General features: G+C 38.8%; 1 protein-coding gene across 1 annotated transcript in view; it reads right to left on the bottom strand.

Annotated features, from left to right (window-relative positions):
• Window positions 1-5,045: 5,045 nt before the first annotated feature.
• NR4A3 (nuclear receptor subfamily 4 group A member 3) overlaps window positions 5,046-23,948 on the bottom strand; it is a 34,255-nt gene continuing 15,352 nt past the window's right edge. The window contains exons 6-8 of the mRNA XM_089532444.1: window positions 15,039-15,238; window positions 13,349-13,527; window positions 5,046-8,379 (exon numbers count right to left, since the gene is read on the bottom strand). Of these exons, the coding sequence (XP_089388570.1) occupies window positions 8,117-8,379; window positions 13,349-13,527; window positions 15,039-15,238 (642 nt within the window). The 3' untranslated portion in view covers window positions 5,046-8,116. The remainder of the gene's footprint in view (window positions 8,380-13,348; window positions 13,528-15,038; window positions 15,239-23,948) is intronic.

Genomic DNA, 23,948 nt, shown 5'->3' with positions numbered 1-23,948 from the left:
TTTGGCAGTCTGTAACAGGCCTTAGTTGGGAAGTTACTAGTGCATCAACATCTGTGGCTAGGTTATCCATATCCAGGAAAGATGGCTGTAGTTGGTGGATCAGTTGCAGCTGAAACCAAAGCACTTCTAGTCACAGAATCCATATACCCCACCCCATGGCAACATGGATCCAGGAGCACTGCCAAGCTGCCCACCTCCTCCACTTAGAGGACAATCTATTTACCCTCTTCTCAGACTTAGGAGTTTATCACACAGCTTTTATAACATGACTTACCACTCCTGAATTGAAGCCTAATTTGGGCTGCATCCTGGTCCTATTGCATGACTTTTGTCTCCCAATCTACCATCTGAATACAGCCCGGCTGCAGCCCCGTCCCTTGATGTGCTTTGGCTGCCATTTTTCAAAGTTGGGAGCTTGCCGACTTTGAAAAATGGCCATTGAAGCGGGCTGTACTCAGATGGTGGATTGGAAGACAAAAGCCATGTGATAGGACTGGGATGCAGCCCAAATTAGGCTTCAATTCGGGAGTGGTAAGTAGCGTTATAAAGCTGTACAATAAGCCCCTCAGTTTATTAGCCTTCATCCAGCACATTGCAACATCCACATACTGCTCCAGCACCTCCACAGCTCCAGCTGGCTCTGATGACAAGAAGTATAGATGAATGTCATCAGTTTATTGAGGACACCCAACCCACAAACCTCTACTGATCTCCCCCAGTGGCTACATACAGACTTTCTTGAAAAGAACAAGAAAGAATCCTGTGGCAATTTTTTATTTAAAAATCTCTAAATTTTCTAGTAAAATTTACTCCTGAAGTTGCTTTGTGGGAGAAGGTTACTTTGACTGCAAAAATCCATTGTGATAAATACAACACTGTCAGATATGTATAAAATCCACACTTAAGTTGAATTGCTATTATTAATACTTCGTGGGCCCATCAGAAGTCTTAGTCAGAGTTGGTGTGCTTACTGTATATACTCATGTATAAGTCTAGAAATTTAGGTCAAAAATTGATCCGAAAAACCTGAGTCGACTTATCCATGGGTCAATGTAAGTATTGTATCTTAACTCTTATTTAAAAGAAAAAAAAATCTCCTGATGAAAAGCAAGAGTATAATATGTGAAGCACTGACCCCCTCTACTCTCTTATCCATCCAGTATTAAGAGTAAGCAGAAAGAGTTATGTCTTCTTTGATATTGTTTTGCTTTGCTTCATCCTTTGGATCCTTTGCTCTATGCCCCTAAGTTTTACCCTCGACTTATCCATGGGTCATAGCAAAATCCATAATTTTAGCCTCAAAGGTTGCCCTTGACTTATACATGAGGTCAACTTATAGTCGAGTATATACGGTAGTTATTCTTGTGACCCTTTTAATAGCTTGTGATATGTGTAGCTGGGAGTAAGCCTCACTGAAGCAACTTGGGCATTTCTGAATAAAGATGTATATTTTTGGATACATCTACAAAACACACTAGAGTGGTACTGAACTGTGTGTTTTAATTCCAGAAACTTGCAGTACCACACAGAGCTGAAACTGAATTTCCTTGTGCAAGCTCTTACCATCGACTGATACAAAAGGTTAAAGCAGTTAAAGCAGCCAGTTTAAGGGGGTGGGGGGGGGGAAGGAAAAGAAAAATATTGGATGAAATTATTACTATAATCCTTTCCTTTTCTTTCAGGTTTGGTGCACTTTGTGTGTATTTGGTATTGTTTTTATTGATGGTTTCTGTTGGGGTCAACTGACTTTAATATTCAGTAAACTTTTACTTACTTACTACTACCATACACTCTAAGATTTCACAGATGAAAATATAAACACATGTGACTGAGCAACATCAGACAGTTGTCAAAAAGGTGTGGTCAGGCAACAAGCAGACAAAAATATTAATTCAAAACTACTGTTTTAAGCAGAGAAATCTTAGAACTTATTTACTGAGTTTAGGAAAGCCTGAAAAATAAAAATACCTATAACAATAAATATGAATGCTCTCCCTCCACTCTTGACAGCATGATTAATACACACACACACACACACACACACTTTATTATAAAATCAGATCCTGCTCAAAATTTGAGCTTTCTCTCAGATCCAGAATTCTGATTTCACACACACACAAACACACACCGCCTAATGTATATTATATATCATATCAAATCGCAGCTTCTTCATAACATTCATGTACAACAGTCATAAGAGATTATTGCATTGACAAATAACCCAACTGCTCCCTAACGGGATGCAGCTGGGTTCCGGGATGCAGGTGGATATTACCACATGTAATTCGCTGCCACTACCACTAGGCAACTGCATCCCGGGTCCCAGCCTCACTTCAGAAGCTGCTTTTCAAAGTTGGAAAGCTCCTGGCTATGAAAAGCAGCCTCCGAAGTGTGGCTGGGACCCAGGGTGCCGCTGCCTAGTGGCAGCGGCACCAATTACATGTGGTAATACCCACCTGCATTCCACAACCTGGCTACATCCCGTTAGGGAGCAGTGAGGTTATTTGTCAATGCGATAATCTCCATAGTCTTCCGCCTGACCTTCTTCATTGGCTTCATAATAGGATAAAAATGAGAATGATTTGGTGGAATAGGGAAGTAATATAAAATACTTTTACCTCCAGGAGAGAAATAGGATAAATTAGATAGAAAAGATATAATGGGATGTGTGTGGCATGGCTGCCATAAAAGAATTCATGCAATTCAATGATATTTTAGAATGGCTCACTTAGGCTACAATCTTGTACTTAATAAAATAAAATAATAAATAAATAATAAATAAAACTTTTATTTATGTCTTGCTTTTTGTTACCACAATCAAAGCGGCATACAACCTTTAAAAAAAAATACAACAATATATACAATCCCCCTCATTATTATCTCAGAGTAAGACCTTATTTATCTCAGGGTAAGAACCTTTGGAGAACCAGCATGGTAAACAGTGCACCCACGTTATACACGGGTGTGCTATATGTGGCTTTGAGTGTATGCACTCAAGCTACGGAGAGTGCGCAGGATGCAAGGGGTGGCATGTCCCATTCAGATGAATGGGGTGCGTGACCGTGGCGCACCGCACGCTCCCGTGCCACCACGCACACGGAATTTACCTTACGCCGGGGTGGGGGGGCGGAATGGATCCCCTGTGTAAGGCAAGTTTCCACTGCAGTGGTTTGAGTGTTGGACTACGGAGAGTATCGTAATTTCTTTCCTCCCAGCCTCAGCGCAGGCTGAAACTTTAAAAAACATTTTTAAAACGGGTGTTATTGCACACCTTCATGCCCAGTCAGGAGGTATCATATATCCAATCTTGGCATCCCATCCCTGATTAGTACTTCTACCCTGTTCTTTCAAAAAGTGCCAGAGAAGTACGGATTGGGATGGGATGCCAAGATTGGGTATGCAATACCTCCTGACTAGGCATGGAGGTGTGAAATAACACCCATTTAAAAAAAGTTTTCAAAAGTTTCAGCCTGCGCTGAGGCTGGAAGTAAAGGAAGTGCATAATCTCCTATGACTGTAGAGAGCAGGGCTCAATTGGCCATGGAAAGCCACTGGGTGAACTTGTGCGGGTCACACATTTTCATCCCCTGAAACCCCTGGGATAGGTTTGTTTTAGGATCGCCATAAATCAGAAATGATTTGAAGGCATGTAACAATCACAAAGACCCTTGAACCCATTGGGGCTTATTTCAGGGTTTCATTGGTAATGTAAATGGATATTACCCTGCATTTACATTGGTAATATACATGGAACAAGACTCTTTGAATCTTAATTATGCAGCAGCGGTATGTTGTGTGTGTGTGTGTAAAATGATGTGCTGTATTTTTAATCTTTTATTGGACATTATGTTTTAAATACATTTTAGCATGTTAAGTGCTTTATTTTTTAAAAAATATATTGTTAAATTATTTTTAATTTTTATAATATTTAATAAAGTTATTTTAAATTATTATTGTTTTAGCTTAAATTACTGTAAGACACCTTGAATCTCTTTTTGGGAGAAAGGTGGGAAATAAATTCAATAAATAAATAAACAAATCTCTCTCAATAGTGGACCTAAACAAGTTACTTTTCTTTGCTATGGCACCATGAAGCCTTGATGCACGTCTGTGTGCACACACACAGGATTAGTAAATAAAAAAAAGGGGCGGTGGAGAAAAGAAAACCAGTAAAACTAGACCTTAAAACATAAGATTTCTGCAAATCTCAAAAGCAGATTTACAGATTCCAATCTAAATTCCAATCAAAGGGAGAAATTTGTGTGTCTATGAGAAAGAATTTGAGAAAGATCCTGGTGTGGAGTGCTACAGTTCAAAGGGGATCCCTCCAGGAAGACCTCTCCTAAGAGGCACAGTTCTCCACTTCCTCTGCTTTTTACAAGGTGTGTGCTGTATTTGTTTATTCCTTTTGCTTATCACATAGCACTGTTTGCTCCATTCCAAAACTTGGAGTGGCTGACTTTTGCTTTTGCTTGACCCTACCAGGAGGGCAAGCTTCTATCCCTCTCCCCCTCTTCTCTTGTCCTCATCTTTCCTCTCTGCTTGAATAGGAGGTAAAGCAGGAGGCAGGTGAAATCTGGGACTTATGCAAAGAAGAAAAGAAACAATGGGCTAGATGTGGCCATCCCAACTGATATGTGATTAGTGAAGGACATATACCACAAAGAAGAAGAATCAGAAGGCCTTTCATGACCATCCTTCAAGAGCAATGCGCACTGTAAATACTCTTTTACACAGTGAAAGAGGCAACTACAGCCTCTATTAAGATATGCTTCTGTTGGGGGAGGGGAAATAAAAATAAATGTTTTTCACTTGTATTAGTTCAACACCATTCAGACTGAATACCATTCAGACACATGCCAGTTAATTTTAGAAAAAGTAGGTAATAACTAGTATTAAAGAGATGACACTTTGTATTTGCAGAAACATAGCAGCTGGGGGTGTTAAACTGATTTACTTCTGGTTGCTTGTGAAGAATTGATCAGACACTTTTAGTTGCTTCAAACACTAACATAATTTTATTGAACAAAACAGTTTCATCTAAGGTTTGCAAACTATGTTCTATTCTCTTCGAATCTCCCTTGACTGAGTGGTTCCTTAAATAACAGGCACACATTCTAGAACAGACTTCTACATAGGTTATTATAGGCTGCTGTAAGAGGCAGAAGACCAGGCCACTAAATGGAAGGAAAAAGTAGACACTCTACTTGGCTCTTTGATATTATATAATCTCTTTCTCTACAGCATTTAGTAAGACCCACTGTCAGAAACAAGATTCTAGGGATAAATGCTATCTCCCACTTTCATAAGTAGATGCTGCGGTTATCTTGTAAGATATGCAATCCAAGTTCTTGCTATCAATTTTTCAGTGTTCCTAAGCATGTTCCCACTTTTAATACTGGAGATACATTTTTAATATTTTGTAGGAGATAAAAAATTCACATCAGACATTAACAGAATTAAGCATACTTGCTCAACACACATGGGGCCTCTGAGAAAAATGTCATTTGATTTAATCATTTTAATTGACAATGGATATGTACCAGAGCATTTCTGTAACCCCACAGGTTAACTCTTTCTCTCATATACATCATGCTCCCTCCCTCTCTCTCTCTCTCACACACACACACAAACACACACAGCTGTTAGAGGAGTCGAGAAACTTCTGAAGCACTCTGTCTGAAATAAAAGCAAGGCACTCTCCTTTAATAGCTGTTATATTCCTGATTTTTTGCTCATGAAACAAGACATCAGCACACTGAGGAGTCTCAGAAAAGGAATAGATTTATCAGCATTAAATCTTTCCCTCTATCTTTCTCTTGAAATTTATCAACAATCATATTCTATGAACAATATTTCTGTTGAAAAGCCCACACATTTCACCTTAACAACACAAATCTCTGAAGTGTCATGGATCTTCAGCTTCTAGTTATTTTAGTGAGAACTAGGGTTTTCATGCCTCTTCTGGCTTTTTTTTTTAATTAAAGAAGTATGACATTCTACTAGAATGACCGAAACATGAACCTCAGTAAAATTAATGACAAAAGCTCCTATTCACTCCAGCAGGTTAATGACAATTATAACTTTTGCACATGTGTGAAAACACTGGCATATCTTTTCAAATTCAGTTGTGATTGTGTACACAATTTGTACAAAAATTCAAATTAAAAATCAAAATATGTTTGCTTTGCAGGTCAGGCAAGTGAGATCAACCCGCAGGAAAAATCAGCTTCCTCTAATATTTAATTATGCTATTCTATTTGCACATACAGTCAATATAAAAAAGCAATACATTTTCAAATATTATCTGCAGGTAAACTGAAATTATTAGCTATACTGATTAGAAGCATGTTTCCCTATTGACACTATTACTAATTTTGATAGAAGAATAAATCCATACCCCAAGATGTCCAAACATAATAAATGATAAAATCCAGCAACTCTTTGAAAACCAGATAATAGCTTGATAGCTAGGTTATTCATTGCAGCTATTAGGCAGTTAGTTTGGCATAGATTTGACTATATAATTTAATTTCCATATAAACAACATAGTTATTTTAAAAAGGACAAAATTACTGTAGACTGTTTAAAGCTAACAAAAAAAAAAATACAGGGACAGCAGGTTGACATTCAAAAAGTTTTTTTTCTTAGCAAAATGACCAATGAAACCTTGACTTAATACAGTGCATATAAATGTTTTTGTAAAGAATGAAAATATTTAAATATTATTTAATTTAGCAAAACATGAGCAAGATTTTTAATATCAAAGTGCTAAATTGTACTGCCATAAAAATCACTGCAAATAAACAGTAAGATAAGGTTTGCTTGTGAAAGGACAGATTTTATATACAACTAGTTAATAAAAATGCACACATACATATGCATGTGTGTGAGAGACTACCCACACTCATACCCATTATATATCTGAGTCAGTGTGAACACACCATTTAGTCACGCAGTGTAGCACGGCTCCCTTGAGCTGGCAGTCATAGCAATAAATACAGGCAAAGTTTTACAATATTTCATGCATACAAATATTTATACAAATAAAGACACTATGCAACAAATTGCTTTATATTAATATGGCATTGACAGTATAAACATACAAAAAGGGAGGAAGGGTAATACATACAAGGAATGTTTAAAATACAGCCCATCAAACCCTTCCTATCATTTATGTTCAGACATTTACAAGACTTATTTTTCTGAACTGCTCTTGTTGTATCTGTTTTCTAACCAATTAGCAAAATTCATTTCTAACCCCAATACTAAGCCTGATGCTGACCCTATCTGTTTCATCAAATCTGCATTGTTATTTACTTAATTCAGCCTAGGAATACACTAGTGAGCCTATTACAAATTGCTCCTGTTCCTTGCCTTCCACATATAGTTGTGAGTCATGCTACATTGATCCAAAGTTTAAAAAACTTGGTCATGGAAGTTAATGCATGTAAAACTCATTTCTAGTATTTTAACAATCATATTAAAATAAATTATAGTTAATAAACAAGACTTAATAAGACAGCACTTTAAAAATTGCCCTTGAGCTTGGGAGCTAACAGCCATTGTCATTTTGCTATATCTGATTTATAGGAAACAGTGAGTGAACATTATTAATTTTTTGGGGGGTGGGGAGTAGAGAAAGAAAGCATTTTAATTTATGACAGCATAATATACCCTTGGCATGGGAAATAAGCTAAATGTTTAAATTATAAAAACACACACTACTTGGATGAACAATTTGTTATTGTTTCAGTTTCCACACATTTAGCATCTACATTTTTCTACTCACCAACTAATCGGCAATAGTTTTTAAACAGTCATATTAACACACCTTCTTTTTCCAGCTGGGATAGTATCACCCAAAAGTGCCATATTTAGCAATTACAAACAAAACAAAACTGCATTCAACTCCCCACTTCCAATTCCCTATCTTCAGAACTGTAAATTAGGATTTAGGCCTCACTTTGCAAGGAAATGCATTAGGAAAAGTCTACGGCTTAGGGATGGAACTACTTCTTACACTGTTAGATGAGAAGAACATTGTTAGCAGTAAATTCCAATCTCTATGCCTGCTCTGATAGACAGTTGCCTTTCCTGAGGGCAAGTTGGAATTTCAGAATGGTAACGTGTCCAGAAACAGCTTGTCAATTATGGAAGGGGGTGGCACCAAATCTTCCAGTTTCAGGTAAAAGATACGCTGCAGTCCTAGTGTGCAGAGGGAACGCAAGTCAGCAAGGACACCAAGTACCTTAGATTCTGCAGGCTCAAAAGGTTGCCCTTTGCTCTGGCAGCTGAAGGCTAAGTGATCTTTCAGGCAGCTCATAACCTTGTTGCATAGCTCATGCACTTTCTTTGGTTCTTTTAATCCATGTCGTTCTGCAAAACAGAAAAAGAAAAGTAAGTGAGCATCCATACTGGGTGAATACCTCTGCTAGTAATTAAATAGTAATCTCCTTGTAATTAAGAATTCTAGCAAGCAAATATACACCTGTGCATGACATTATGGGGCACATAGGCATGTTTGTCTCAGTGTGAGGCAAATAATGCCATCTGATCTTGGGTCTTACAATGTCACTTATGTGCAATAATTACTTTTCAAGACCAAAATGTTTATATTACATCAGGTGAAGAGAAAGAAATGTACTGCATTTATGCAACATTTTAGCCTCATCTTTTCACTGGAGAATTTGATGGCAGAATTGTCACAAAGGCTGTTTTGGAGATTTCCCAGCTTCCCTACCAGTTGTGAATGCTCAATAACTATGGCAACCATTATTTATTCAGTGAATTCAAGTGGAGATCAATATCCACTGCTAGCTCCATCAGTGCTAAGGCTGGAATTCCACCAGGAATTAACAGACACTCTTCTAAGAAACCAAAAGAATCCAAAACCATCTCAATTGACTTTTTGCTGTTTGGATTATTTTCTGTTTTTTGCAGCCTATTCACCTTCGAAGAGTTGGAGTTAAAAGTAATCTCAAAGTGAGATATTTCAGATTTAGAACATAGGGATGTGTTTTATAAAATATCCAGAAATGATGCACTACAGTTAAGAAGCCCCTCAAATTAAGTTTCTACCAAATTCACGTTTGTGGGTATTAAGAACACAAGGACATAAGAACAGCCCTGCTAGCCCAAATCTAAGGTTCATCTCACCTATCATCTAGGTTTTCCACAGAATCCAGACAAAAACTGGGTATGTAGCCTTGCTCTACTGTTGCTTTCCCTCCTTCCCTAATTTTATTCAGTGATGGACTGTTTCTGAACTCTTAGCCATCATTACTAACAACAGATCTATTCTCCACACATTCACTTCAGCTCTTTTTAAAGTCATTTAAGGCATCACCACATCTTTTGGCAGTGAGCTCCATAAAGTAATTATTAAATCAATTATGTTATGGGAAGAATAGTGATGTAAACCTTTATTTTCTCATTTATTTGCTATGGCTTTTCTCCACTGAATGCTCCATGAGAGCTTTCATGTATTTTTTCAAAGATATTTTACTCTTTGGGACTATTTTGCCAAAAAAAACACAAAACAAACAAAACAAAACAAAACAAATTTCTGCAAAATAACACTTTGTACAGAAACTGTATTTTGCACACATATGCACACCATGTATATTAACAGTAAATAAGTAGTAAAATGCAAACTAGTTTATGATGGCTGGCTCTATATTTTACATGATGATTTGATGTGTTGAGACACACTTTATTGTCAAGGGAAGAAAAATTTTAACATCTCTAGTATAGCAGAACTTTCTTCTCTGTATCCAGAATGCACTGAAAGTGGATTTCACTGGATGATCCCAGTTATGAGGATAAAAGGTTCTCTATCCACTTTCTGCACCTTGCGTATAAATTTATACACAATTATCTCCATGGTCTTCCTTCCCACCCTCCTTTGTTGCTTTTCTTATAAAGTTAAATGCACTAATTTCACATTGAGTTCTGATGCCTCCTGTTAACTGCACTTAATTCCTAGTGAAATCATTTGCAGCTAATTTAGTGAAGACTAACTTTTCCACACTAATTTCAATGTGATTTATGTCAACCAAATTAGGCTGGGTCTCACCCATAATATTCCAAATATTGCTGAATCAAATATTTCTATAAAGGCATTACATTACTAGCTTTCATACTCTAACATGGTGGCTCACAAAATCTGGCACTTCTAATCTTGTTGGACTGGTACTCTGATTAGCCTTAACCAGCATAGCTAGAAGTGAGGAATGGTGGGAACTGCAATTTTGGAGGGCCATATGTTTCCCACTCCTGGCTAACATGGCATTTGCTGCTTCTGTTTTTAAAACCACTTTAAAAAACAGTGTTTATCAGAACTCAAGAGTTCTTTCATAATATCTCACTTTCAGTTCAACAAGTTCTATATGGTTAGGAATTTTGAGCTGGGTGTGCATTTCTCTACAATTTTCTTAAGTAGGCTGGTGGCAATGAGTTAAAATTTAGCTCAGTATGTATGTTGATCAACAATGTGAATAAGATTATCCCACTACTCCCCTATCTCCACATATTCTGCATGTTCCATGTACACATGCCAGCTTATGTTCTTCCATGCAGAGTAGGTCCAATATATTTTGCTGCCTGATGAAGCACATCATAGTGACCTCCTATGAAGGTGACCAGACTGACAGTGGTATTCTACTTCAACACTAGCAGTGTCCTTCATTACACTGGAAGGCAGCAAGCTAGCTTATGGGGACAAGGCATAGCATGCAGCATGCACACACAAACACCTGTAGAACAAAGTGTTTCTAATGTCTCAACTGCCCTCAATGCTGCCTTGCAACATCTACTGTCAGAAGCAAACACCGCAGTCAGACTAATGGTTGAGCCGGCCCCTGGTGTGCAGAGCTCCTTTTACATATCTAGACATCAGGGGATAGGAAGAGTGAGTTCTGTTATGTTTTCCCATTTATATGTTCAGTCAGTACACTCACTTAAAATCTGAAAATGGCTGTTTGCAAAAATGTGTCTCACATAGGATTCAGCACTGCTCATATGCAAAGAAATTCAGATTTGTTTCCATGGCCAATGAGAGCAACTTAGTGATACTGTGATACATGCTACCAGGGATTTATCTACATTAGTTAATCTACTTTATTTGTATTTCCCTTTCTTCAGAGGACCTGAGCTCTGGTGAGGAATGAAGGATCTCTACCAGATTCACCTCAGCAGGATACTGCAAGATGTTTGTTGTTTTTGGCTTTCTCCTGCAGGTGTTTGTGTCCTGTCAACAGAGAGAGTCATAATTCTCCTAGGTAAGTATATCACTTAATTCTCCTCCTGCTCTTCTTTGTAAAGTTTGGCAGGTATTTACTAGCAAACATTTAATATAAGAAATGTCAGGATCCAAATAAAGAGGGAAGTATGGCTTTTGCTGTTGTTTTAGACTGAAGCATGAGTATGCAAAAAGTAAAAGGCATGACCCAATGATATACTACAAAGAAAGAAACACATTTTCCATCAAGGACAACCTGCCACATGAACTGTCCTGAGACTTTATTCTTTCTGTAAATATCCCAGGAGTCACTCAGTGCTGGAGACATTATTGATGACAACACTCGTTGCGAGATTACTGGTATAAAATAAGAGCATTTGGAGCAATGTGAGAGTGTGTGGACTGAGTTCTGTGATCCCTTGGCCCAACGTCTGTTTTCAATGAAATAAATGCAAATTCTTCTACATCACAATGTGCAGACACATATTCCATCCATCTTTATCTTCTGACTTGTAGGGGTTTGCTCCTGTTTCCCTGAAGCAGTTCTGCTTCCTGCCTCATGCGTGCTTCACCAACTGAGTGGACAGGTCTGTCTGTATCTTCCAACAATATTTGTTCCTTGGGCAACAAGTTCAAGTCTGGACTTATTTGGGCCTCAGTTTTTCAAGAAACAATACTTATACAATACTTCCCCATCTGCCAGTCCCATGTCTGTTGTCATCACTTGAGCTGGGCTATGCAGAGCGGTGACCAGCTGCCTTTATAGATAGCTGAAGGCCTGGTCAAGGCACTTGACCCTAGTGCCAGGTTTGTATCTCCAAACAACTATATTGCTACAGCTTATGGCACCTTATCTTCTCAGTATAGGAATACATCAGAATATTTTTTTTAAAAAGCCTCTGTACAGTGGGCCAATGCCAATTTTACTACTCTTACTACTATTCTGTTGCTTCTGCTGCAGCTACTACTGCTGCTTAGAGTAGTAGTAACAGAATAAACATAATCTCAATCAGGCAGTTTGGTTTGCCAAAAGTAGGTACCTGTATCTGTTACCAAAAACTGTGCCTACAAATCAAGAGTTGTGCACACTTAATCTCACTGATTTTAATGGATATATGTGCATTTAACAGTATTTAGAATTATGGATATGATATTTATTAAATCCTCTTGCTGCTTTGGAATGTCATACAAAAGTGGCAGGATTTTGCCGAAGATAAGATGAAATCCAACAGCCTTGTTGCATGAGAAAAGAAAGCCAAAACACAGTAGGAGAGTAATGACTTTTATCAGGTCTTTCATATGCTGTTGTAACACGTACATTCTCTTCCCAAAGAAGATGGTTGTAAAAGTGTGCCTTTTCTCAAATGGGTTATTTAGTGCAACAAAAGGCACACTTTTATGACTACCTCCCTTGGGAAGAGAACAGAAGTGCTACAACGCTATGCAGAGAGGAACAAAGAAAGCCGATACTCTCCTGCTCCATTTTGGCTTTCTTTTCTCATGCAATAAGGCTCAAAAACCGATTAGTAACTCATTAATTTCAGTGGAATTTAGCAAACTAATATTCAACAGTATTTAACTGAAATCACCTGTTCTCAACAAGAGTGGCCTTATTCTAGTGCTTCAGCCTGCGTTTTACCTCTGAATGTACATAAAGTCTTGATACATGCAATTTAACTCTATGTAACCAGAAACATGAATGGTAACAGGGCATATCGCATACTTTTAAAGCAGAGGTAGGCAAAATATGGCTCCCCAGATGCCATTGGACTACAAATCACACTAGCTCTAGCCCTCACTGCCAGTGATGAAGAGTGCTGGGCGCTGTAGTTAAAAAATACTTGAAGAGCCACTTTTTACCCAACCGTTAAAAGGACATGACTGTGTTAGATTTATAAATATAATTGCTTCAAAGCACAATAGTAAGCTTAAGTTTCTATACACTAGTCACATTCAGCATAAGAACGCCTATTTTCAATCCAGCAAACACAAGCATTTAATAATAACACTGTATTTTGAATACATAAACAGGAATGGGCATTTAATCAAATTACTATTATCTGTAAAAAAATTGCAGTTTTTTTTAAATTAAAAAAAAGCTGTTACCTGTAATCATACTTAGAGCTGATAAGCATGCTAAGGCTGGGATGTCAAGGTTGAGGCTCTGTAAATTTAAGGAAAAGTCTTTAATCGAGTCGAGCCACTCCCCAAATCCACGAAGGCACTGAAGTCTATGAAGCACAAGTCCATTGCAGAAAACAAATTTATCTTCAGCAGTGTCAGATCTTTAAAGGAAAAGAAAGGAAACAAAGTGAAAGATGCAAGCTATCAACAGGTAGGTATATGATATTGTAAGGACACATTCAGTGTTTCAAAACACAGTCCATAAATATATATATATCTTAAATTTGCAAATACATTACCTTTTAAGGTAAGAAATAAATATATATACAAGAATACTTTGCATAGGTGAAACACCTGAGGTTAAGCTTGGCACGTATTTCAAATGACTATAAATTATTACGTATGTGCTGCTGCCTGGGCACACATACAAAAAGACATTTGCTTTTGAACTTAGTAAAGAGAGACACAAACTTCCTCAGGACTTGTCTACGGATTTATAGGTCTCTAAAATTCTTTCACAAACAAATACTTTAGGCTCTTATAACCAATTCACATGCTTGTGCACACATCTTGTTAACACTCTAAGTGAATCACAGTGTTCAGAGCCTGATCCTAAACATGTTTACTTAAATAAAGCCCTTACTTAAATGGTATTTATAGCCTGGCAAGTATGTTAAGGACTGCAGTTTTTGAATTGGTATTTTAAAAGCAACATCACATCACACAGTAAAACTTTCTCTGTACCACCTGCACTTCAGATTGCAGGTGGTGAGTGTCATGTTTCAACACTCCTTCATGAAAGTAGATCCTTGCACCTAGAAAAAGAAGAACAGGCTAGAATCTTTCTTCCTGACTTCTATTTTGTTTGTGCAGACAGTTCAATTATGGAATCTCTCCACCAGCAGTGTAAAATTATAACTGATAGCTTCATTAATAATTACAGCTATTGTTTGTGCAGATAGCCCAACTTTTTCCATGTTTGTTTGCTATCCTAAGTATCTGTTTGCATGGAATTCCATTTCACTTACCTCTGCCTAGTTGGTGTAATTAATATGCTAGTATTAAAGTTTCTTTTTCTTTTTCACTAAGGGCTGCTACAGACTGGCATTAAAAGGTAGCTTCCAGCCAGCTTCATGCCACCTGGCTGCCCACATGGCAGTCAGTTTCAGGGCACTCTAGCAGTGCAGTGTTTAGATGCCACGTTGTCAGAGCACGGTAAAGCCATGGTGGGGAGGGAAAAACTGGCTATTTGCTGGCACGAAAAGGAGCGGCATTTTGCCACTTCTTTTTGGGCCGGCAAAAAGGCAGATTGGGGCCACGGTGTGCAATTGCTGTGGCCCCAATCTGGCTTTCTCAGGGGTGGCTTCAAGCTGGACCTTCACGGCGGCCTGTTCTGCCGCATCATAAGAGTGGGGGGTGGGGTGGGGGCTGGAATCAAGACTAATAATTATAGAGGGGGTGTTTTCCACCCTCATAGTTCACATCAGCCTAAGTAAGCCCTTGAATGTAAACAAGTCAAGTGGCTAGAAATCCTGCCTGACTCCAAAGCAGGAAATCTAACAGAACTGGGATGTCATAGATTCTTTTTAAATGTATTATTAATTTGAAAATATCAGTGTTTGTGAAAATACAATGAAGTCATGAGCTTTTAAGAACTGAATCTCAGATTTACCTGATGGACAGTCGCAATACAAAAAGCTCCAAAAATGCTGATTCTATGAGCAGAGTTTGATCTTCTTTTGGGAGGTCTGTAAATCCTGGAATTTTTTCTGCCCAGCTTCTTGATATGTCAATGGACGCAGTAAGAAGATTATAAAACTGTTGTACATGCTCTGCATCTGTACCTGTAGAAGCTTGCTCTGTGGAACAGTACTAGACAGAAACAGGGAAAAAACCCATAAAAGAAGAAGAAATGATTTTTGGTGATGGATCATAGGAACCCTTCTTAAACTCTTATTTCTTTAAAGTCACAAACAAGCACCTTTTATACATTATCAAGTTCACTTTATCTTATACATGAAAGTAATGAATGCTCATTTTACATAAGGACACAATATAACCAAGTATGAGACGACCTTCCTGTTTTGGTAGGTGTTTGCTTTTGTGGATTTTATTTGGTTTATTTAGAACTCTCCTTTATCTTGTCAATTGCTGGTCATTATTTTTGTTGTATTTTACTGGTTTTCATTGATTTTACCTAATCTGAGTGGTAAATGCAATGCATCTGTAACTTTTTAAGAAGTGTTATGCAATGTGGCCTCATCACATGGTACAGGAGGAATATCACATGATTCAAGTGCATACCTCAATTGCTGTAATTCATATTTTAAAGAAAATTAAAAGTTAGCAAACTCAAATATGATAATATACTTCTTTTGAGGTCCATGAAACTAAAACTAATTCCTTTTAAAGGTGTTTCCAAAACTCTGGCTAATGTTTCCCAGAGTAGCTCAAGTATCTATGGGGGATCTAGCCAAGAGACGTGAACACAGGGCTGTACCAGCATCTGTATGCATATTGGACCACTATAGTGAACAACAGGACTTGAGGTCACATATTTTTGTTATCTATGGGGGGCATGGATAACGAAAAATGTGTGACCTCAATTTCTGTTGTTTACTATGGCGGTCCAATGTGCATGCAGCCGCTGGTGCAGCCATGTGTACATGCCTCCATTAAAAAACAACAGGGCTTGCCATCTGCAGAAGCTCAAATTCACAGATGGCAAGCCCGCAGATAACAAGAGCCCACTGTAGCCTTGTTCTCACAGTGTTCAAGGGACAAAAGATAAATGATTTTAAAGTATTAACCATGCAATAAAATCTAGACATTTTCACACGGCCAAAAGTGACAGGAGCATAGTGGGATGCTCCTGTCACTATCATGCAATTGCACGAAGATTAACGATGACATCGCACAATGTCACCATAACTGCATCATTATCCCACGAGTAAAGAGTAATTCTAGCGTTGCGTTTCATTCACGGGACATTCGTAGGCTTGCCATCCATGGATCTGAGCATCCGTGAAGAACAAGTCCCGTTGTCACCAATGGAGGTGTGTGCATGCAGCCGTGCACATGTTGTGCCACCATTAGGAACAACAGGACTTGAGGTCCCAGGTTTTTTCATTTCCACAGGGTGGGGGTGGGGGGTCCAAAACAGTCCAACTGTACAGGTTTTTAATGTGGCTCTTCCCAACCAGATCTCACACAGCAGAGGTTTCCAAGCTATAGGGAATCCAAAGCAGATGTTATTCAACTATTAAATAGATGTGTGCATGTTTTCTTTTCTTGCTTCTGCTCTATTGGCAGGCTAGGGCATCAGTGGAAATGAATAATGCCATGGAAATGTGAGATACAAATACACTTTGATGCACACAGACATAATTTGTGTGTGAATTCTACTTTGTGACTACTGCAGTGTGTTCTACAAGGAGCCTCTCTTGAAGATGATCTGGAGGCTGCAGTGGATGAAGCATGTCATTGCCCAGGTTTTGATTGAGACAGTGGGAGGTGAGCATATTACATTTCTTCTGAAATATCTGCATTGGCTGCCAGTGAGCCATCAAACCTAATTCAAGGTGCTAATAAAAGTTCACAAAACCCTAAATGTTTCATCCAAAATCCAAGTATATGGAAGGCCATCTTGTCATTACTGACATAGCATTTTAAGATCATTGAGGAAAGCTCTTCTGTCATGCCAGGAAAACAGTGCAATCACTACCTGTGGTAACACCAGATACAGGAGGTTGTCGGCAGCCTGTCCCACCCACTCCCACTAACTCACTTGCCTGCCCCCCTCCTCAATTGTCCAGTCACCCACTGCCAGACTGGACCCTGGAAGGGTTGCCAGGTGGCAACAGACTCACTTGCTTCCCTCCTCATTATGTTACCTTGGCTGGGCAAGTCAGGCAGTGGGAGGGGACAGAAAGGGCACATTCACCCCTCTGCTCCTCTGTTGCTGGGTTTGCTCCCCAGGGAGAAAGCCCTGCTATGGAGCAGCCAAGAAAGGTGAATGTTCGCCCCTCCTGCCCCAAAGGAGGGAAAAGGACCCAACTGGGTGTCACTACTCATCTGGGGTGTCACCCTGTGTGATCTGCACCCCCAGCATCCCCCAGTGATGCCACTGAGGAATAGTATGCCCCATAGGGCTATTACATGACAGAGGTTTCTTGGTTGTATCACCCTAGGGAATATTTGGTCGAATATGGGAAGGAATGGGGCAAGTGGAAACTGCTCTCACTGCAATTGTATTATTAGTGGGAGAATTTGTCACCTGTCATTTCCATGTTGCAGCCTCTAACCCTACACCAATATGAGTACAGTAGCATCAATAAAGTGGCGTAACTATATGGTCAAAGGCACAGAATCAGATCCAACTTAATTATTATCAACTCAGCTGAATGGGGAAGGGGAAAGCAAACAGCCCTGTCTCTTCCTGATGCCCTTAACTATAGCCTCATTTATATATTTTAAAAAAAAATCACAGAGGAAATAAGCATGGTGTGAACCCTATGTTTACAGATCAGGCTCCTTATAACAGACACACCAGATGCTGGTTGGCAATCTGATGCTAAATTTGTGAATCTACAAATGTAACAATGTTTTATATAAAGTGTAATACCACCACTGTGAATCTAACAGTATGTGCTTTATATATGTATCTCATTCATATCCAGTCCCTGCCATTTATATAGTGCATCTACATGACCTGGTTCTTCAGGTTGACTATATCACCTGCTGTGAGTAAAAAGGTAAGCAATCCTACCAAAGAATGGAAAACATATGAGCCCTCGATACTGATATAACTGCTCTGTATTCTTAATTTTATATATTATTAAATGTCTTACCACTACAGAATACTTAACTGTCATCAATATGAATGCAAACCCCTCTGAATTTAGTTCCTGTAACACAAATGATTGGAAGGATTTTGCCAGTCTCATCATGTTTAATTAAACTGATGCATTATGCTATCTGCGTATGTTTGTACACAGTGTGGCATAGTGGTGTGAGCCAGCATAGTTTGAGCATTGATTTGAGAGACCAGGGTTCAGCTCTCCATTCAGCCATGGAAACCCATTGGGTGACATTGGGCAAGTCACATTCTCTCAGCCTCACAGCAAGGCATTGGCAAAACCTCTTCTGAACAAATTTTGGCATGAAAGCCCTGTGATAGGCTTGCCTTGGGGTCGCCATAAGTTGGAAATGACTTGAAAGCTCACAGCAACAACATTATGCTATCCGTGTATGTTTGACAACCTGAACCAAGAAATAGAGCTTTTCAAGTTAATGCTTTTGAAAGGCAGATGGAAGTACAACCAAAAATTGATGTTTACCAATCTGCATTCAGTAGTTAACTTAGTTTCAGAAATCACTGATCAAAAAATTGTCCCTTCTCCAGAATTTTTACTGCTTTCAGTGTTTATTAATGAAAACAAAACAGTACACAATAAAGATATTATTGCATTTTTGTTGGTATTGGCCAGGATTGAAATTGCCAGGGCTTGGAAAACTGGAAAGGTCAATATGACTGATTGGTGGTTACAATTTTGGAATTTTTGGTTTATGGAAAAGCTCACTGATCAATCTAGAAGATTGCAGGGGTGGAATCTTCCTCTGCCTTTTGAAGAACAATGGTCCCCACTTATATCTTATCTCAACAACATTGGAGCAGAAGTGGGTCTTCCTTTGTAATATGATTCCCTTTCGATGATTGAACTGGTGCAAAGAAGGTATCTCTGGCCCGGTACAGATGGGCCCTTTGCGGCATGTCCATGACGTGCTAGGGTTGCTCGGGGTGGGGCACGCACACGCCCTGCAACCCTAGCAAGTCATGGATGCGCCACAGCTGGGCAGTGCTGTAGGGACGGCGGCGCACAGCGATGATGTCGCAGGTGCACCACGTCTAAACGGTGCAGCGCAGCTGCGATGTCACCACAACGTCTCTGGCACTTTGCAGCATTGCTGCGGCGCCGCAAAAAGGAGCTGCTTCCGGGTGCTCCTTTTTTGCTCTGCAGCAGCAATGCACAATTTGGTTGCTGCGGCGCTCCTGCGGAGCAAAGAGAGGTGCCAGGGAGGCCCCACTTTTTGGCGCTCTGTACCGTGCCTCTGTGTTTTGAGTCCATCCCTGTTTTTATGTAATGTTGCCCTTTTACATCCCATGTGACCGTGAATTTTTGAAGTTGGTTTTTAAGGATCTGTATTTTAGCTTGTTTTTGTTTGTATTTGTTATTGTTTTCTGCCTTTTTTGGTAAGAAATAAAGTTATTAAAGAAAAATAAATCTGCATTTTGAACTCCTTACTCTAGGAGTGGGAATCATGCAACCCTGCAGCTGTTGTTGGTCCCATCAGTCTGAACCATCATAGAATATAGTGTGGAATGGTGGGAGTCATGGTCCAACAACAGCTGCAGGGTGCATGATTCTCATCTCTTCCTTGGTCAGTCACTCCAAAATCTTCTCTGAAGTCCTAACATCTTACCATTTCCTAATAGTTTCAGAAATGACTTCTTACTGAAATAATGTTTGATCTAATGGCAGTATAAAATATCTAGTAGTCTTATAATTCTAGCCTGGGGTGGGTATCATGTGGTGATCCAGATGTGGTTGGACTGTGAGTCCTATCAGCCCTAGGTAGCTTAGCCAATGACAAAAGAATCCTGGCAGCTGCAGTCCAACAACATGTTGTTCCATTCCAGCCACTAAAAAGCATATTACAGTGAAAGAAAGAAAAAAGTACTTTGTAAACCTATGAGTTTCTTTAGGATTACCTTTTTAAAAACACTGTTGACAGGTATATGACAGACAGAATTAGACAGTTTCTATCACTGCTGCTTCTCTACGCTGGACCTATCAGGTTTATGATTGTTACACAGCCAGACACACAGGGTGAGAGTGGAATTAGGATAACACCCCCTGGGATGGTTGTGGTGGCAAGATAGCAGTGTGAATGTGGGGGGAAAGGTACACAGTCTTGCTCAGGCCCTGGTCAGTTATTGAATGTACCTATATGCACACATGCACATTACTGCCTTTCTCAGTCTATATTATTTTTGCAACTTTTAAAATGTATATTGCATTCTTTTTCTAAGGTAGGTCCACACTAGCCAGAATACCCCAGATTGCTCCCCTCCCCATTACCTGCACATTCCGGAGCAATGCCAGAGGGCTGTTTACATAGGGCCAGTACAGACAGGTCAAGATAAAGCTGCTTTGAGTCACTTTGGGGGTATGCTGTTTAAATGATGCATGCGTCCTAAGAGTCTGGAAGCTGCGCCAAAGCCACACTCCAGTCCTTAGGCTAGGTACCTCATTGAGAGTGACTCATGTGGCAGTAATGGATGCCACGGCACAATGCTTTGTAAATAATTGCCTGGCATTGATCCAGAGTGGTCCAGAGTTTCTTAGAAGATCCAGACCAGTTTTAACTTGCATCAGCCCAAACGAGGTCAGATCAGGGATCATATATGCTACTGTAAAGCTTATGGAAATCTTTAGTTTTCCCATACATAATCTACAGAATTGGCTGTAGAGAGGGAAAGCAAGGATCTGAATACTCATTTTGTACTAGGTCCACAAAATCTTTCATTGATGGCCGTAGCTGCACAAATCTTCACAGCAATCATAATGCCATAGATTACCATTGAGGAGTGAAGTGGTAGTTCACAAAACCAAAAAAAGGCGTGCTTTTATTTCTTGATGGTTCTGAAAAGGAGTTTATCACACTGGGACTAATTTTGGCATTAAAGAGAGATTAAAGCACATTTAAAGCATCCCGCAAATCAAGTGAAAATGACGAGTAATTGCGTGAATGATTATCACACGAAATTGTGCAAATAAAGTGATATCGGAAATGCATTCTCACTGAAATCCCAAAAATAAAAAGATGCATGTTAATGCATCTTTGTGACCACTTTAATGGCGGGTTTTGTGTGATGTCGTGTGAAATCGCTTCGCATAATTACATGATTTTTTCGGGATATTCACGGGATGAACTCCTGAGCTTCATGTGATAAACTCCTAAGAAATGACCAGATGCTTCCCTCATGCTATAGACTCAGGGGAAAAACTAAAGCACAGCATCCTTATTTTGCCCTGTATGGCTGATTATTAAATTAGATGTTATTTTCAAAAACATGAGATTCTGATCCCATGAGTGGATAGAGAGAGAAAGCTTAAATCTTCCTGTGCCTAACAATTCAACATTGAAAATGCAAACCTGTTGCCACAGTGGCATAGTGGTTTGTGTGTTTGACTATGACTCTGGAGACCTGGGTTCAATTCCCAGCTTCGCCATGAAATTCACTGGGTGACCTTGGGCAAGTCATATGCTCTAAGCCTCAGGGGAAGGCAATGTCAAATCTCTGAACAAATCTTGCCAAGAAAACCTCATGATAGGTTTGCCTGAGGGTCACCATAAGTTGGAGCAACTTGAAGCAACAACAAAGCATCTGAGCACTCCTTTAGTTCTGTATCCTCACTGTGGGGGCTAGGGAGGGAAAACTACTTCAATAGGTACTTGTGGGAGAGTTCTGATGCTGCTTTGCAAATATTCCCATCCCAATTTAGCATTATGAGGATTGGAGACACTGTTTTCCTCATAATGTTTAACTCTAAGCAAATGGCTTTAAAAACAACAACAACAAAGATCTTCCAAACCACAGTTAAGGCAGGATTTTCAGTGAAGTCAGTAAGCATTTACCTGAACAAAGACTTTCAATTTTGAGCGAGATTCACCTCACCCTAACATACTTCAAGTCTGAAATTAAATTGCACCAGTGTAAAAACAGGTGGGAGGCCCAGATTAGGCCCATGCCCTTTAAAGAGTCTCCTCCTAGTGACTGCTTTTTGAAAGCAAGTTTCTAAATATACTGTTACTATGAGCTTGTAAATCAATACCAGCCTTAAAACACAAGAGTAGCAACAAGTTAAAATACTTCTTATGGAACCTGAATAGATGCTCTTTTCCAGTTGTACCATTATTTAAAATATTGTTACAGTTTTGTTCTAGACTTGTTACATGTTAGAAATCCCAGATTCCACAATGTATTTGATGCAGACATGCTTTTTGTAGGACATTTTGTAAGAGCCAATTCTAATCCAACAAACCTGTATTTATACTGCATGTCTATACAATTAGGGAAAACATACAGTATTTAATTGCTTACTCTCTATTTTCTGAAAGCCATATTAGTTAGTATTCAATCCTATTTGTTCTCATACAGTATTCTGATAAATTCTGTTTCCTTAAAAAAATATCAGTTCTGCTAAGCAGTGCTGACTACTAAAATCTCATGAACTGAGGTAAACCAAAAGCTCTAAGCCCTAACTGCAAGTAATTCCCAGAGGAGATCCGCCTTGCTACATCCCTGGAAACTTTCAGGAAGGCGGTTAAGACATGCATACCCACCTGGCCTTCTATGAATTACAGACTGTTTCTGTATGGAACGAGAGCATCTGACCCCATGATTGCTGATTTTATGTTTTTAACTGTGGCTTTAACTTGTGTGATAATATCTTGTAATGTTTTAATTGTATTTTTTAAACTCTGTTGTGATCCCGCCTCGATCCAACTGGGAGAGGCGGGAAGATATAAAAATAAACTCTATTATTATTATTATTATTAATAATAATAATTCAGTGGTACCAAATTATTATATTGCAAATTAAAATCTAAAATAATCGGTGCCACCTATCCCATTTCCCTCTATTTCTTTGTAAATATTTGCCACTGAGGGGCACCATTTTGATAAAAAGGTTGTTTTCTTGACAATTTCTTTACCTACAAGCAGCTTTTCAGGACAATTTGCATAAAATTTGTAGATTTGTGATATACTACACAAATAGGTGTAGCAATATACTACACATATGTTGATTAGTTTCCACGTCACAATTAGACTGAAATCAACAAAAGTTACTTCTTCTCGGATCAAGTCCATAACATACAACTGAAGCCTGTAAATGCTAATCTTGAATCTTGAATTAGTTTAAAATAAATTATCATATATAAGCCTAACTGTAAAGAATGGAATCTGTACAGAAAAAAGCTTAAATTAACTACAGTGAGTGGAATGAACACAAAAATCTAATAATGCAATCTGTCACCACCAATATTTACTTGGCAGTAGATCCCACTAAAATTAATTAGGAAACAGGTTTAGCATCTGAGTCTTCCTTTTCTTTTCTTTCCCTCTTTCTGGTACAGCTTGAACAATTATCTATGTGGAAACCAGATTTCAAGGCATCCTATTTGTACTTTAACTAAAATATACACACTGGATTATGTCAAATACTTAATTAAGAGTGATCTGCTGATTGGTGGAATATATTTTCTTCTTGAGGTGAGGACATTAATTTCAGAAACAAACCTTTATGGTCCCAACCTTGATTTCCTTTAAATTACTGAAAACATCAACTTTTTAAAATAGTGGAATGCTTGATCTAAAAAGATTGGCTGGTTTAGAGAAAGAATTGATTGCAGAATCTATTCCTATATTTCAGCACTAATTTTCACTATTTATTAACTTTTAGAAAATGGGACTCATGTCCATGTATAAGGTTTCAAAGAACAGTACTGACAA

This window comes from Sceloporus occidentalis, unplaced genomic scaffold, assembly GCF_023333645.1.
Source record: "Sceloporus occidentalis isolate IW3139 unplaced genomic scaffold, rSceOcc1.0.p SCAF_7, whole genome shotgun sequence".
Lineage (NCBI taxonomy): Eukaryota > Metazoa > Chordata > Lepidosauria > Squamata > Phrynosomatidae > Sceloporus > Sceloporus occidentalis.
Note: the sequence above shows the minus strand (reverse complement) of the source record. Positions and strands in the feature narration are given on the sequence as shown.